The sequence below is a fragment of the Anas platyrhynchos genome, chromosome 33 (assembly GCF_047663525.1).
Source record: "Anas platyrhynchos isolate ZD024472 breed Pekin duck chromosome 33, IASCAAS_PekinDuck_T2T, whole genome shotgun sequence".
Lineage (NCBI taxonomy): Eukaryota > Metazoa > Chordata > Aves > Anseriformes > Anatidae > Anas > Anas platyrhynchos.
Window position 1 is genome coordinate 9,925,519 of NC_092618.1, and position 15,226 is coordinate 9,940,744.

The 15,226-nt window shown below is 68.1% G+C and overlaps 2 protein-coding genes across 2 annotated transcripts in view; one reads left to right on the top strand and one right to left on the bottom strand.

Annotated features, from left to right (window-relative positions):
- Positions 1-929: 929 nt before the first annotated feature.
- On the bottom strand, positions 930-10,146 carry RASGRP4 (RAS guanyl releasing protein 4). The gene is made up of 11 exons (XM_072030029.1): positions 9,956-10,146; positions 9,478-9,583; positions 9,302-9,364; positions 8,931-9,062; positions 7,123-7,295; positions 6,809-6,924; positions 4,430-4,705; positions 3,399-3,479; positions 2,880-2,933; positions 2,689-2,754; positions 930-953 (listed from the first exon to the last, which is right to left on the bottom strand). Exons 1-11 carry the CDS (start codon positions 10,068-10,070, stop codon positions 930-932), a joined length of 1,206 nt encoding a protein of 401 aa, XP_071886130.1. The 5' UTR covers positions 10,071-10,146.
- A 1,679-nt stretch (positions 10,147-11,825) lies between these two features.
- RYR1 (ryanodine receptor 1) overlaps positions 11,826-15,226 on the top strand; it is a 54,867-nt gene continuing 51,466 nt past the window's right edge. Inside the window, 2 exon segments of the mRNA XM_072030030.1 lie at positions 11,826-11,933; positions 14,409-14,528. Coding sequence (XP_071886131.1) covers positions 11,889-11,933; positions 14,409-14,528 — 165 coding nt within the window. The 5' untranslated portion in view covers positions 11,826-11,888.

Genomic DNA, 15,226 nt, shown 5'->3' on the forward strand with positions numbered 1-15,226 from the left:
CCGGCTTTTAATGGGGTGGGGGGGTCACAATAAGGGGGTATTTGGGGTGGGGGGGCGCAATAGGGCATATTTTAGGGTGGGGGGGTCACACCAGGGGGGTATTTTGGGGTGGGGGGGACACAACAGGGGGGTTTTGGGGTGGGAGGGTTACAATAAGGGGGTATTTTGGGGTGGGGGTGCACAATAAGAGGGTATTTTGGGGTGGGGGCACAACAGGGGGGTATTTTTTTGGGGGGGGGCTCAGGCGCCGTCTCCTCCCTCCTGCTCCCAGCCCCGCAGCACCTCGGGGGGGCGCCAGCGACCTGGCCAGCCTGGGGGGGGGACACAGAGAAGGGGGGGGTCAGGAGGGTGTGGGGGGGCCACGATGACCCCCCAAAACCCCCCCTGGACCCCCCCTCACCAGGCCCTGACGTTCCTGGGCAGCCGGGGGGGCCCCGGTGCTTGCAGTGGCAGCGCCTGGGGCAGGGCCCCCCCACCTCAAAAGGGGGCCAGCGGGAGGGGGGCGGCTCTGCCCCCCCCTGCTCCCCCCCCTGAGCCCCCCCACCCCCCGCGGGGGGCTGCTTTTGGGGGGGGGCTTGGCCTTGGCCCCCCCCCCTCCTCGTTTGGTTTTGCCCCTGGGGGGGGGGCAGCGGGGGCGGGGGGTGGAGGAGGGGCCCGGGGGGGTCCCGAGGGGGGTCCCGAGGGATTTAGGGGGTGGGGGGTGGTGTGGCCCCCCCCAGGTGGGGCAGAGCCGGGCGGAAGCCGGGGGGGGCGCGGGACCCTCGCCCCCAAAGGGGAAGGTGACCAAGGGCCAGGGTGGGGGGGTCCCGGGGGGGGTTTGGGGGCTCCAGGGGGGGGTTGGGGGGTCCCTGTGGGGAGCTGGGGGGTCCCAGAGGGGGTTTTGGGGGTCCTTGGGGGGGTTTTGGGGGTCCCTGGCGGGTGGGAGGGGGTCACAAGGGGGAGTTTGGGGGTCCCTGGGGGGCTTTTGGGGGTCCCAAGGGGGGTTTTGGGGGTTCCAAGGGGGTGGGAGGGGGTCCCAGGGGGGCTTTTGGGGGTCCCTGGGGGGAGTGGGGGTCCCAGGGGGGCTTTTGGGGGTCCCTGGGGGGAACTGGGGGGTCCCAGAGGGGGTTTTGGGGGTCCCTGGGGGGGTGGGAGGGGGTCACAAGGGGGGGTTTGGGGGTCCCAGGGGGGTGCTGAGGGGTCCCAGGGGGGCTTTTGGGGGTCCCTGGGGGGGAACTGGGGGGTCCCAGAGGGGTTTTTAGGGGTCCCAGGGGGCTGGGAGGGGGTCCCAGAGGGGGTTTGGGGAGTCCCTGGGGGCTGGAGGGTCCCCGGGGGGGCCGGGTGTGGGCCATACGGCGCCGGGCGGTGGCTATGGGGCGCTGGGCGATGCTTGGGGGGCGCTGGGGGGCATCTATGGGGCACTGGGTGGCACTTGTGGGGCGCTGGTATCCACTTGTGGGGCGCTGGTTCGGTATCCGTGGGGTGCTCAGCATCACTTGTGGGGCGCCGTGGGGTATCCGTGGGGCGCTGGACGTCACTTGTGGGGCGCTGGATGTCACTTGTGGGGCGCCGGCTGGCATCTGTGGGGCGCTGGACACCACTTGTGGGGCACTCAGCATCACTTATGGGGCGCCAGTCTCCACTTGTGGGGCGCCATGGGGCAGCCGTGGGGCGCTGGACATCACTTATGGGGCGCTGGTCTCCACTTGTGGGGCGCCGTGGGGCAGCCGTGGGGCGCTGGACATCACTTATGGGGCGCTGGTCTCCACTTGTGGGGCGCTGGACATCACTTATGGGGCGCTGGTCTCCACTTGTGGGGCGCTGGACATCACTTGTGGGGCGCCGGGTGCCATCTATGGGGCACTGCTCACTTATGGGGCGCTGCTCTCCACTTGTGGGGCGCCGGCTGTCATCTATGGGGCGCTGGGTGCCACTTGTGGGGCGCTGGGTGTCACTTATGGGGCGCTCAGCACCACTTGTGGGGCGCTGGGTGCCGTCTATGGGGCGCTCCCCACTTGTGGGGCCGTGCCCCCCCCCAGGGCCCCCCCCCCGGCCCCGGCTGCCGCGGGGGGGGGGTCTCGGGGGGGCAGCCCCCCAGGGGGGGTCCCGCCGCCCCCCAGGTCCCCCCCCGGCTCTGGGGGGGGCAGCTGGGGGGGGCTGCTGTGGGGGGGGGGCGGCGCCCCCCTGGGGGGCTCGTTGGCCTCGGCCGCCTCCGGCTGCGCGTTGCCCATGGGGGGGGCTGCGGGGGGGGGGGGTCCCATTGGGGGGGGGGTGGCAGCTGAGGCCCCCTGCCCCCCCCATCACCCCCCCACCCAAAATTGCCCCCCCCACCCCCCCTTTCCCCTGCAACACCCCCCACTCATTTCCCCCCTCGCTGCCCCCCCAGCCCCCATTTCCTCCCCCCACCCCCACCCCGTGGCCCCCCCCCATTTCCCCCCCACAGCCAAAATCCCCCCAAATTTCCCCCAAATTCCCCCCCCCCCCCCCCCCAAAATAATCCCCCCCCCCTACCACCAGCAGCCAAAGGAACGGCCCCAACGGCGTTACTGGGGGGCGGGGGGGGGGCCAGAACACACCTGGGGGGGGGGGGCAGTGCCTCGGCCCCCCCCCGGCCCTCCCCATGGTGGGGGGGGCCGGGACCCCTTTATTTGGGGCCGGGGGGCTCGCCCCCCCCTTTATTTTGGGGGGGGGGTCGCGGAGGCTCAGGGCCCCCATGGCCCCCAGCGGGGGCGGGGGGCGCAGCCGCCGGTTCTCCTCCAGCAGCCGGTCCCGCTCCTGTGGGGGGGGGGGGGGCACATTAAATTTTGGGGGAGGGGGGGCGTTAATTTTTTTGGGGGGGGGGGTTTAAATTTGGGGGGGGGCTTAAAATTTGGGGGGGGGGTCTTGCCCCCCCCGCTCACCTCCCGCAGCTGCGCCAGCTCCTCCAGCAGCGCCGGGGGGGGGGCGCTGGTGCCCTGGGGGGGGGGCGTTGTGAGGGGGGGGGGTAGGGGGGGCCCCCCCCGGCTCCGTTTGGGTCCAGACGGCGGGGCCCCCCCCCCCCCGCGATGAAGACCCCGTCCTCGTCCTCCTCTTCCTCGCTGGGGGGGGCGGGGGGGGGGCTGGGGGGGACAAGGGGGGGTTGGGGGGGTTATTGGGGGGTGGGGGCATTTGGGGGCTGATTTTAGGGGGTGGGGGGATTTTGGGGGTGGGGGGGTTGGGGGGGTCATTGGGGGGCTGGGGGTTTTGGGGTGGGGGGGTTATTGGGGGTGATTTTGGGGGGTGGGGGGATTTTGGGGGGTTACTGGGGGGTGGGGGGCATTTGGGGGGGGTTGTTTGGGCAGGGGTGATTTGGGGGGGCATTTGGGGGGTTATTGGGGTGGGGGGGGGATTTTGGGGGGGTTCCTGGGGGGGTTTTGGGGGGTTTTGGGCCCCCCCCTCACCAGCAGGCGGCTGCAGCCGGGCTCGCGGGCGTGGGAGAGGCGCAGCAAATCCTCCTCCGTGTGCAGCGTGTGCAGGGACAGCTGGGGGGGGGGGGGACACGGGCACCCCACAGCACCCCCACAACGCCCCCAGAGCCCCCCCAGAACCCCACAGCACCCCCAGAGCCCCCCCGTGACCCCATAACCCCCTCTATGACCCTCCCAATGACCCCAATTACCCCTATAATGACCCCATAACCCCCCCATGACCCCCTCAATGACCCCATAACCCCCATAATGACCCCATAACCCCCCCAATGACCCCAATTACCCCTATAATGACCCCATATCCACCCCACAGCCCCCCCATAACCCCCATAATGACCCCATAGTCCCCCCCAATGACCCCATAACCCCCCCTATAACCCCTCCAGTGACCCCATATCCACCCCATATCCACCCCATAGCTCACCGCCAGCAGCCCCAGCAGCTGGGGGTCTGCCCTGAGGGGTGCGCGAGGCGCTGCAGGGCGCGCAGGTCTACTCCTATAACCCCCATAATGACCCCATTACCCCCCCCAAATGACCCCAATTACCCCTATAATGACCCCATAACCTCCCCAAATCACCCCATAGCCCCTCCAATGACCCCATAACCCCCCCTATAACCCCTCCAATGACCTTATATCCACCCCATATCCACCCCATAGCACCCCATAACCCCTCCAGTGACCCCATATCCACCCCATGACCCCCCCATGACCCCCCCTCACCGCCAGCAGCCCCAGCAGCTGGGATCGGCCCTGAAGGGGGCGCGAGGCGCTGCAGGGCGCGCAGGTCATCTCATAACCCCCCCAATGACCCCATAACCCCCCCTATAACCCCCTCAATGACCCCCTCAATGACCCAAAACCCCCAGAATGACCCCATCACCCCCCCAAATGACCCCAATTACCCCTATAACGACCCCATAACCCCCCCAAATGACCCCATATCCACCCCATATCCACCCCATAACCCCTCCAGTGACCCCATATCCACCCCATCGCTCACCGCCAGCAGCCCCAGCAGCTGGGGGTCCGCCCTGAAGGGGGGCGCGAGGCGCTGCAGGGCGCGCAGGTCGCGGGCGTGCTGGTAGAGGCCGAGCAGTTTGGGGAGGTGCAGGCGCCCCCCGGGCAGGCGGCCGGGCAGGGCCGCGTCCAGCGCCGCCAGGTCCTTGAGGTGCACGGGCAGCAGCGGCAGGCGGAAGCCCCGGCAGGCCGCGAACGCCCGGCGGTACGCCCCGAAATTACCCCGAGACGACACCAGCTCCGCCATGGCGCTCAGGGCCTGGGGGGGGGGGAAGTGTGTAAAGGGGGTGTGCAACGGGGTGTGCAATGGGGGTGTGCAAGGGGAGTGTGCAACGGGGGTGTGCAATGGGGGTGTGCAAGGGGAGTGTGCAAGGGGAGTGTGCAATGGGGGTGTGCAATGGGGGGTGTGCAATGGGGGTGTGCAAGGGGAGTGTGCAATGGGGGTGTGCAACGGGGGTGTGCAAGGGGAGTGTGCAACGGGGGTGTGCAACGGGGGTGTGCAACGGGGGTGTGCAATGGGAGTGTGCAAGGGGAGTGTGCAACGGGGGTGTGCAATGGGAGTGTGCAACGGGGGTGTGCAACGGGGGTGTGCAATGGGGGTGTGCAATGGGGGTGTGCAACGGGGGTGTGCAAGGGGAGTGTGCAAGGGGAGTGTGCAACGGGGGTGTGCAATGGGGGTGTGCAAGGGGAGTGTGCAATGGGGGTGTGCAACGGGGGTGTGCAACGGGGGTGTGCAAGGGGAGTGTGCAACGGGGGTGTGCAACGGGGGTGTGCAACGGGGGTGTGCAAGGGGAGTGTGCAACGGGGGTGTGCAATGGGGGTGTGCAAGGGGAGTGTGCAACGGGGGTGTGCAATGGGGGGTGTGCAACGGGGGTGTGCAACGGGGGTGTGCAAGGGGAGTGTGCAAGGGGAGTGTGAAATGGGGGTGTGCAACGGGGGTGTGCAAAGGGGGTGTGCAATGGGGGTGTGCAAGGGGAGTGTGCAACGGGGGTGTGCAACGGGGGTGTGCAACGGGGGTGTGCAAGGGGAGTGTGCAACGGGGGTGTGCAACGGGGGTGTGCAAGGGGAGTGTGCAACGGGGGGTGTGCAATGGGGGGTGTGCAACGGGGGTGTGCAACGGGGGTGTGCAAGGGGAGTGTGCAATGGGGGTGTGCAATGGGGGTGTGCAACGGGGGTGTGCAACGGGGGTGTGCAATGGGGGTGTGCAAGGGGAGTGTGCAACGGGGGTGTGCAATGGGGGTGTGCAAGGGGGTGTGCAATGGGGGTGTGCAAGGGGAGTGTGCAACGGGGGTGTGCAATGGGGGTGTGCAATGGGAGTGTGCAACGGGGGTGTGCAATGGGGGTGTGCAACGGGGGTGTGCAAGGGGAGTGTGCAAGGGGAGTGTGCAATGGGGGTGTGCAATGGGGGTGTGCAACGGGGGTGTGCAATGGGGGTGTGCAACGGGGGTGTGCAAGGGGAGTGTGCAATGGGGGTGTGCAACGGGGGTGTGCAATGGGGGTGTGCAACGGGGGTGTGCAAGGGGAGTGTGCAAGGGGAGTGTGCAACGGGGGTGTGCAATGGGGGTGTGCAACGGGGGTGTGCAATGGGGGTGTGCAATGGGGGTGTGCAACGGGGGTGTGCAACGGGGGTGCCCCTTGTGCCCACCGTGTGCACCATTTGTGCCCTTTGTTCCCTACGTGTGCCCCTTGTGCCCCCCAATGTGCCCCCCATGTGCTCCACGTGTGCCCCTGCATGCCTCAGTGTGCCCCTTGTGCCCCACAAGTGCATCCCGTGTGCCCCCCATGTGCGCCTTGTGCCCCACAAGTGCACCTTGTGCCCTGCGTGTGCCCCTTGTGCCCCCCATGTGCACCACGTGCCCCTCGTGCCCCTACGTGTGCCCCTTGTGCCCTGAGTGTGCCCCCCATGCCCCCCTCGTGCCCCCAGTGCACACAGTGTGCGTGGTGTGCAGGGCCACAGCCCCCCCAGGACCCCCCCAAGACCCCCTTAACCCCCCCAAAACCCCCCCAGGACCCCCCCAGGACCCCCCTAGGACCCCCTTAACCCCCTCCAGAACCCCCCAAGACCCCCCAAACCCTCTTTTCCCCCATTTATCCCCCTTAACCCCCCCAGGACCCCTTTTCTCCCTTTGCCCCCAAAGGACCCCTCCATGCTCCCCCAGAACCCCCCCAGGACCCCCCCAGGACCTCCCTTTTCCCCCCCTTACCCCCCCCCAGGACCCCCCCATGCCCCCCCAGGACCCCCCCAAGATCCCCCTTAACCCCCCCAGGACCCCCCCAGGACCTCCCTTTTCCTCCCTTTTCCTCCTTACCCCCCCTTAACCCCCCCAAGACCCCCCCAGGACCCCCCGTGCCCCCCGCCCACCTTGGCCACCTCGGGGGCAGCAGGGCGTGGGTGTCGCGGAGGCGCGAGATGGGAAGCTGGCAGAACCCCCCCACCACGGCCATCAGCGTGTTGAAGTTCTGCAGCTCCAGCAGCTTCTGGGGGGGGGATACGGGGGGCTGCGTGAGACCCCCCCAAGCACCCCCACACCTCACTGCCCCCCAGTAACCCCCCAGTACCTCCCAGTGCCCCCCCACTCCCCCCATTCCCCCCTCACCCCCCATGCTCCCCCCACCCCCCATGCCCCCCCCTTCACCCCCCTCACTCCCACCCCCCCCCCTTGCCCCCCCCCCCACCTGCGTGGTCCGTGTGAGCTTGGCCAGGGCCTGAGCTCGCTGGGTGGGGCTGGGGGGGCGAGCACCAGGAGCTGCACCCAGTGGGAGACCCCATTGCACAGCGCCACCGCCCCCTCCAGCGCCGGGCTGCCCCGCGCCCCCCCCCGCTGCACGTAGCGCCGGCAGTCCTGGCACTGCGGGACACGGGACCCCCCCGTCAGGGACCCCCCGTCAGGGAACCCCCAGTCAGGGACCCCCCCGTCAGGGAACCCCCAGTCAGGGACCCCCCCGTCAGGGACCCCCCCAGTCAGGGACCCCCCCAGTCAGGGAACCCCCCCGTCAGGGACACCCCCCAAAGGACCCCCCCCGGCACCCAGCACCCATCAGAGCACCCCAAGGACCCCCCCAGCACCCATCAGGGCCCCCAGCCCCCCCATGCTCCCATCAGCCCCCCCCCCATTCCCCTGTGACCCCGACTACCCCATGACCCTCCCATGACCCCCCATGACCCCTCCAGCCTCCCACGCCCCCTAATGCCCCCCATGACCCCAAATACCCCCATACCCCCCCCATACCCCCCCATAGCCCCCATTACCCCCCCATTACCCCCATCCCCCCTCCACCCCCACCCCCCGAATGCCCCCCCCATACCCCCCACCGCCCCATAACACCCCCCTTACCCCCCCAATACCCTCCCCCACAGCCCCCCAATACCCCCATACCCCCCACCCCCATCACCCCCCATCCCCCCTACCCCCCCTGTGTCCCCCCCGTGACCCCTCCCGTGACCCCCCCGTGACCCCCCCGCCCCCCCGCGCCCCCCCCCCCACCGAGAGGCGGCAGAAGGCTCGGTGCTCCAGGCAGCTGAGCTGCTGCGCCAACTGCGCCGCGTCCAGGCGGTCGAAGAGCAGCGACAGCTTGCGCTTGGGGCTGCCCCCGGGGGTCCCGGGGGGGCCGGGGGGGGCACAGTGCGGCCAGGCGGGCGGTGGCAGCAGCCTGCACGCGGGGGTCACACGCACGTGCACCGGGCACCGACGTGCACCATGCACCATGCACCATGCACCATGCACCATGCATGTGCTGCTTGCATGCAGGTGCACCGTGCATGCACGTGCAGCTTGCAGATTGCTTGCACACACATGCACCCTGCATGCACTGCTTGCACGCCCATGCACCATGCACACATTGCATGCACATGCTCCATGCATGCACATGCCCCATGCGCACATTGCTTGCACCCTCGTGCACCATGCACGCACATGCACTGTGCATGCACTGCTTGCATGCCCATGCAACATGCACTGTTTGCATGCACGTGCCCCATGCATGCACATGCACCATGCACACGGTGCTTGCACCTTCGTGCACTGTGCATGCATTGCTTGCACATGCATGCTCCGTGCACACACTGCTTGCACGCACATGCACTGTGCACACATTGCTTGCACACCCATTCTCTGTGCACACACATGCCCCCATGCACGCACATGCACCATGCACACATTGCTTGCACTCTTGTGCAGCATTCATGCATTGCTTGCATGTGCATGCGCTGCTTGCACACGTGCACAGCTCCATGCACACAAGGCTTGCACACACATGCTCCATGCATGCATTGCTTGCATGTGCATACATTGCTTGCACACATGTGCACAGCCCCATGCACACACACCTTGCACACCCATGCCCCCACGCACGTTTTCCTTGCACACAGCCCCATGCACACCCCATTGCACACTCCCCCCACCCTGCTTGCACACACACGTGCGCAGCCCCCCCGCCTTTTGCCCCCCCCCCCCGGCCTTGCACACGCGCGTGCCTGCCCTTACACGTGGCTGGTGTCCAGCAGGCGCGCGTGCCCCTCGCGCCCCTCGTGCAGCGCCGCTCGCCGCAGCTCCGCCACCACCTCCGCCAGCGCCGGCTCCAGCAGGAAGGAGTCGGGGTGCTGCAGCGCCCAGTGCCTGGGGGGCACGGGGGGGCACGGGGGGGTCACAGGGGGGGCCACGGGGGGGGCACGGGGTCAGGGGGCACAAGGAGCAGAAGGGGACCTGGGATGGGGACGCAAGGTGGGGGGCTCGGGGTGCCAAATGGGGGGCACTGGGGGGACACAGACACACGGGGGGGGGGATAGGAGAACCTCGGGGGGGGGGCTCAGGATACCCGGGGGGGACACACAGGACATTTGGGGGGGGGGTCTCACCGCACAAAGTGGCAGATGCGCAGCGCCCGCTCCTCGCGCCCGTCCCGCAGCGCCTCCTGGTAGGTGGCTGCCAGTCAAGGACCCTCCTGCACACCCCAAAACCCCCCCAGAAACCACCCCAAAACCCCCCAAAACCACCCCAAAACCCCCCCCAAGACCCCCCCCAGGAAGGATATAGGGCCAGGAGGCGTCGCGCCAGCTCCGCCGAGGGCACGACCCAGCCGTGCGTGGTCAGCGTCAGGTCCACCGCGTACTCGCCGCCGTGCAGGCGCCCGTCAGGGTCTGGGGGTGAAGCCCCCCCCCCAACCAGGATGTCACCCCCCCCCCGGCACCGGGATGCGGGTGCAGCTCGGGGGGACGGGGATTTGGGGTGGGGGGCGAGGGAGGGGTTGGAGGGGGTGGGGAGGTCGGGAGGGGTACCCGGGGGATTTGGGGTCTGGGGGATTTGGGGTCTGGGGGGTGGGGGATCCATGGGGATGGAGGACCCGGGGGCTGGGGCACCCAAGGGTGGCAGCACCCAAGGGTGGCAGCACCCAAAGGATGGGACACTTAGGGGAAGGGACACCCAGGGAAGGGACACCCAGGGGAAGGGGCACCCAGGGGTCGCAGCACCCAAGGGTGGCAGCACCCATGGGTGGGGGGGGCCGCGCTCACCGAAGGCGTCGAGGCAGCGCTCCAGGAGCTGCTCCAGGCTGCAGGCCTGCGGCAGGTCCCCGAGCCCGGCGCTGGCCATGGCCTGGCTGATCTCCCGCGCCGTGGGGCACGTCATCCGCCGCCGGCACGGCCGCCGCGCCTTGGCCCCCCGGGCTTCCTGCGGCACCGGGGGGCTCAGCGCCACCGCGCCCCGCCGAACCGGCACCCGGCGGGGTGCCGTGGGGCTGGCCCCATAGATTGCACGGCGCCATGGGGCTGGACCCATAGATTGCATGGTGTCGTCGGGCTGGCCCCATATATTGTGCCATGGGGCTGGCCCCACATATTGAACTATGGGGCTGGACCCATAGATTGCACAATGCCATGGGGCTGGCCCCACATGCTGCATGGTGCTGTGGGGCTGGCCCCACATATTGAGCTATGGGGCTGGCCCCATATATTGCACAGTGCCATGGGGCTGGACCCATATATTGCATGGTGTTGTAGGACTGGCCCCATATATTGTGCTATGGGGCCAGCCCCACATATTGCATGGAGCCATGGGGCTGGCCCCATATATTGAGCCATGGGGCTGCCCCACACATTGAGGGGCCCCATGGGGCTGGCCCCACATATTGCATGACGCTATGGGGCTGGCCCCACACATTTCAGGGCGCCGTGGGGCTGGCCCCCCACACTTTGCGGTGCCCCATGGCGGCACTTCCCCTCCCGGCACCGCTTGCCCAACGCTCTTCCGGGGGGGCAGGCGGCTGCCGTGGGGCCCCCCCAAAACGCCGCCGTGGGGCCGTCACCGGGACCCCCAACCCCCGGTGTGGGGCGCGGGGTCCCCCCGTGGGGCCGGCTGGCACTGGGCCCCAGTTTGGGGATGGAGCTGGGCCCCAGTTTGGGGGCGAGACTGGTCCCAGTTTAGGGGCGAGATTGGTCCCAGTCTGGGGGCTAAAGCGGCCGTACTGGGGGGTACGGCCCGGTCCCAGTTTGGGAACGGAACTGGTCCCAGTTTGGGGTGGGGGAGTGGGTCCCAGTTGGGGCCGAGGGCCACAACCCAGTGCCGCAAACTGGTCCCAGTTTGGGCGCCGAACTGGTCCCAGAGCGGAACGGGGACGGACGCTCCCAGTGTAAATGGGGGAGGGGACCCCCCTCTGCCCCCCCCCCATTAACCCCCCCCCTGCCCCCCCCCGGCACCCACCTCTTGCTGTCCCCGAGGTCCATGGCTCCGAGCCCCCCCCGTGCCCCCCGCCCGCTCCCAGTCCCCAGCAGGAACTGGGCGAAGGAGGAACTGGGCTGATGTCAGCCCCGGGGGGGGGCCACGGCGGGGGGGGCCACGGGGCCGGGGATCCCCCCCCATTGTGAACCCCCAAAATTTTTGGGGTCCCCCCCCAATTGCCAGGACCACCCCCCATTGCCAGGACCCCCCCATTTCTGTGCACCCCCCCATTTTTGTGCCCCCCCCCATTTATCAGCCCCCCCATTTCCCTGTACCCCCCCGTGCCCCCCCATTTCTTGGGGAGGGGGCTGGGGGAGGGGGGGGCGTTGACAGCAGGGATTGCCCTCCCCCCGCCCTCATTAGCACCCGGTGCTTAATTAGAGCCAGCCGAGGGGGTGGGGGTTGGGGGGGGGGGGTGTGTCTGGGCGCCCCCCCCCCTTTGTCCCCTCCCCCTCCCATTTTTGGCCGGGGGGGCCGTGCCTCAGTTTCCCCCTCCCCCTGCCCCCCCCCCAGGGCTCAGCGGCACCGGGGGCGGCGGCACCGGGAGACGGCTCCGGGACCCCCCCTGCCAGGGACCCCCCCGGGACCCCCCCAGGACCCCCCCGGGACCCCCCCCAGCTCCGGTCCCCGCTCCCCGGAGCCCCCCCCCACGTAACCGGGACCCCCCCATTTTATTGACGCCCCCCCCCCAAACACCCGGGACCCCCCACCCCGGGACCCCCCCCAGCCATGGTTGAGGCGGATGCGGAGGACGATGTCCAGTTCCTGCGCACGGTGAGTTACTGGGAGGGACTGGGAGGGACTGGGGATACTGGGAGGGGGCTGGGGGGGGGCGTGGGGGGGGCTGGGAGTGACTGGGATGGGACTGGGAGGGATTGGGATGAGACTGGGGGCACTGGGAGGACTTTGGGGGCGCTGGGGGGGCTGAGGGTGCTGGGAAGGACTGGGATGGCACTGGGATGGGACTGGGATGGGACTGGCAGGGACTGGGATCATACTGGGGGTACTGGGAGGACTTGGGGGTGGGGAACTGGGGTTGGGGGCACCGGGGGGCACTGGGAGGCACTGGGATGGCACTGGGATCATACTGGGAGGCACTGGGATCATACTGGGAGGCACTGGGATGGGACTGGGAGGGACTGGGATGATACTGGGGCACTGGAAGACTTTGGGGGGGACTGGGCTGGGGGCACTGGGCTGGGGGGGGGCAATGTGGTGTTGGGGGGGACTGGGTTGGGACTGGGGATACTGGGAGGCACTGGACGGCACTGGGATGAAACTGGGATGAAACTGGGAGCACTGGAAGGACTGGAGCTCCCCCCCCCCCATTGCCGGCCCCCGGCCCCACCTGTCGTGGCCCAAAAAAAGCACCCGGGGGGGGGAGGGGGGGGCAGCTGCTGCTGGGGGCGAAACCAGAGCCGGGGGGGGGCGGGGAGCCAAAAATACCCCCCTGGGGGGGGGGGCGGGGGCGGCCCAACTTCGTCCCCCGTGTCCCAAATCCTCCCGGTTTGGCCTCAAAATGGGCCTGGGGGAGGGGGGGTTATTAACAGCCCCCCCCCCCATGGGAGCAGCCTGGGTGGAAATTGGGGGGGTGTTTTTTTTTTGGGGGGGGGGGGGGCTGTTATGACCCCCCCCCGGTGTCAGGTGCCCCCCCCCGCTGGGACCCGGGGTGACCCCGGCGGCATCCCAAAAATCCGCCCCCCCCCCCCCCCCATGAGTGATGGGAGCAGGTGGCGGGGGGGGGCACAAAGGGGGGGGCCACAAGGGGCTGGGGGGGGCAGCATTTTTGGGGGGGGTTCTCCCATTTTTGGGGGGTTTTCTCCCCGTTTTGGGGTCTCTCCTTTTTTCTGGATTCTCCCTTTTTTTTGGGGGGGGGTCCCTCACTTTGGGGGTTCCACTTTGGGGGGTCCCTCCCCTTTTGGGGGTCTCTCATTTTTGGGGTCCCTCCTTTTTTTTTGGGGGTCCCCCTTTTTGGGGTCTCATTTTTTTGGGGGGGTCCCTCTCCTTTTGGGGTTCCCCCCTTTGCGGTCCTTCACTTTGGGGGTGTCCCCCCTTTTTTGGGGGCTCCCTCCCTCTGTGTTCTCTCACTCTGTGCCCCCCATTTTTGGTGACCCCCCCATATTTTGGGGTGCCCCCCCCATTATTTTGTTGCCCCCCCCAGGAGGACGAGGTGGTTCTGCAGACCACCAGCCCCCTGCCCCATGACCTCTGACCTTGTGTCCCCATTTTGGGGTTTCCCCATTATTTTGTGATGTCCCCATTATTTGGGGGTTCCCCATAATTTTGGGGTGCCCCCCCCATTATTTTGGTGCCCCCCCAGGAGGACGAGGTGGTTCTGCAGCCCCCCAGCCCCCTGCCCCATGACCTCTGACCATGACCTCTCACCTCGTATCCCCATTATTTTGGTGTGTCCCCATTTTTGGTGACCCCCCCCATAAATTTGGGGTGCCCCCCCATTATTTCGGTGCCCCCCCAGGAGGACGAGGTGGTTCTGCAGCCCCCCAGCCCCCTGCCCCATGACCTCTCACCATGACCTCTGACCTCGTGCCCCCATTTTTGTGATGTCCCCATTATTTGGGGTTTCCCCAATATTTTGGGGTGCCCCCCCCATTATTTTGGTGCCCCCCCAGGAGGACGAGGTGGTTCTGCAGCCCCCCAGCCCCCTGCCCCATGACCTCTCACCATGACCTCTGACCTCGTGCCCCCATTATTTTGTGATGTCCCCATTATTTGGGGGTTCCCCATAATTTTGGGGTGCCCCCCCCATTATTTGTTGCCCCCCCCAGGAGGACGAGGTGGTTCTGCAGCCCACCAGCCCCCTGCCCCATGACCTCCTATCCCCATTATTTTGTGATATCCTCATTTTTGGTGTGTCCCCATTATTTTGGGGTTTCCCCATAATTTTGGGGTGCCCCCCATTTTGTTGCCCCCCCCCAGGAGGACGAGGTGGTTCTGCAGCCCCCCAGCCCCCTGCCCCATGACCTCTCACCATGACCTCTGACCTTGTGTCCCCATTATTTTGTGATGTCCCCATTATTTGGGGTTTCCCCATAATTTTGGGGTGCCCCCCCATTTTGATATTCCCCCCCCCAGGAGGACGAGGTGGTTCTGCAGCCCACCAGCCCCCTGCCCCATGACCTCTCACCTTGTGTCCCCATTTTGGGGTTTCCCCATTATTTTGTGATGTCCCCATTTTGGTGACCCCCCCCATTATTTTGGTGACCCCCCCCATTTTGTCCCCCCCCCCAGGAGGACGAGGTGGTCCTGCAGACCACCAGCTCGCTGCCCTCGGAGCAGCTCAAGCTGTGCCTGGCGGCCGAGGGCTTCGGGAACCGCCTCTGCTTCCTCGAGCCCACCTCCAACGCGCAGGTGGGGACACGGGGACCCCCCCGGCATGGGGGGGGTGGGGACATGGGGGGGGGGCTGGGACCCTATAAGGGGGATGGGGGGGGGGTCCTGGGGAGCCGCTTCTGCTTCCCCGAGTCCCAACTCCAATGGGGAGGGGGCGCGGGGGGGGCATGGGGGGGCATGGGGGGGGCTGGGGGGGGAATGGGGACCCTATGGGGGGACTGGGGGGTGGGGACCCCATAAGGGCCATTGGGATGTGGGGACCCCTGGGGGGGCGGGGGGACTTGGGGACCCCATGGGGGGTGTAGGGACCCCCGGGAGCATGGGGGGGGGCTGGGGACATGGGGACCCCCCCCCAGTTTGGGGACACCCCATAGATTGGGCACGGGGAACCCCCCCCCAACCAGGGGCTGGACCCCAAATACCACCTGGTGGGGAGGGGGGGGGGTCACCCTGTACCCCAAAACGTGGGGGACCCCAAATGTCACCTGGGGGGGACCCCAAATATCACAGAACGGGGAGGGGACCCCAAAATATCACCGGGGGGAACCCCAAATATCACCTGGGGGGTCCACGGGGCCCCCCCAAAACGTGGGAACCCCAACGTCACCAGAGGGGGGTGCCCAACACCCCCCAATTGGGGGTCCCCCCCGGTGACCCTGGGTGACCCCTGGTGACCCCATGCCCCCTGGTGACCTGGGTGACCCCTGGTGACCCCT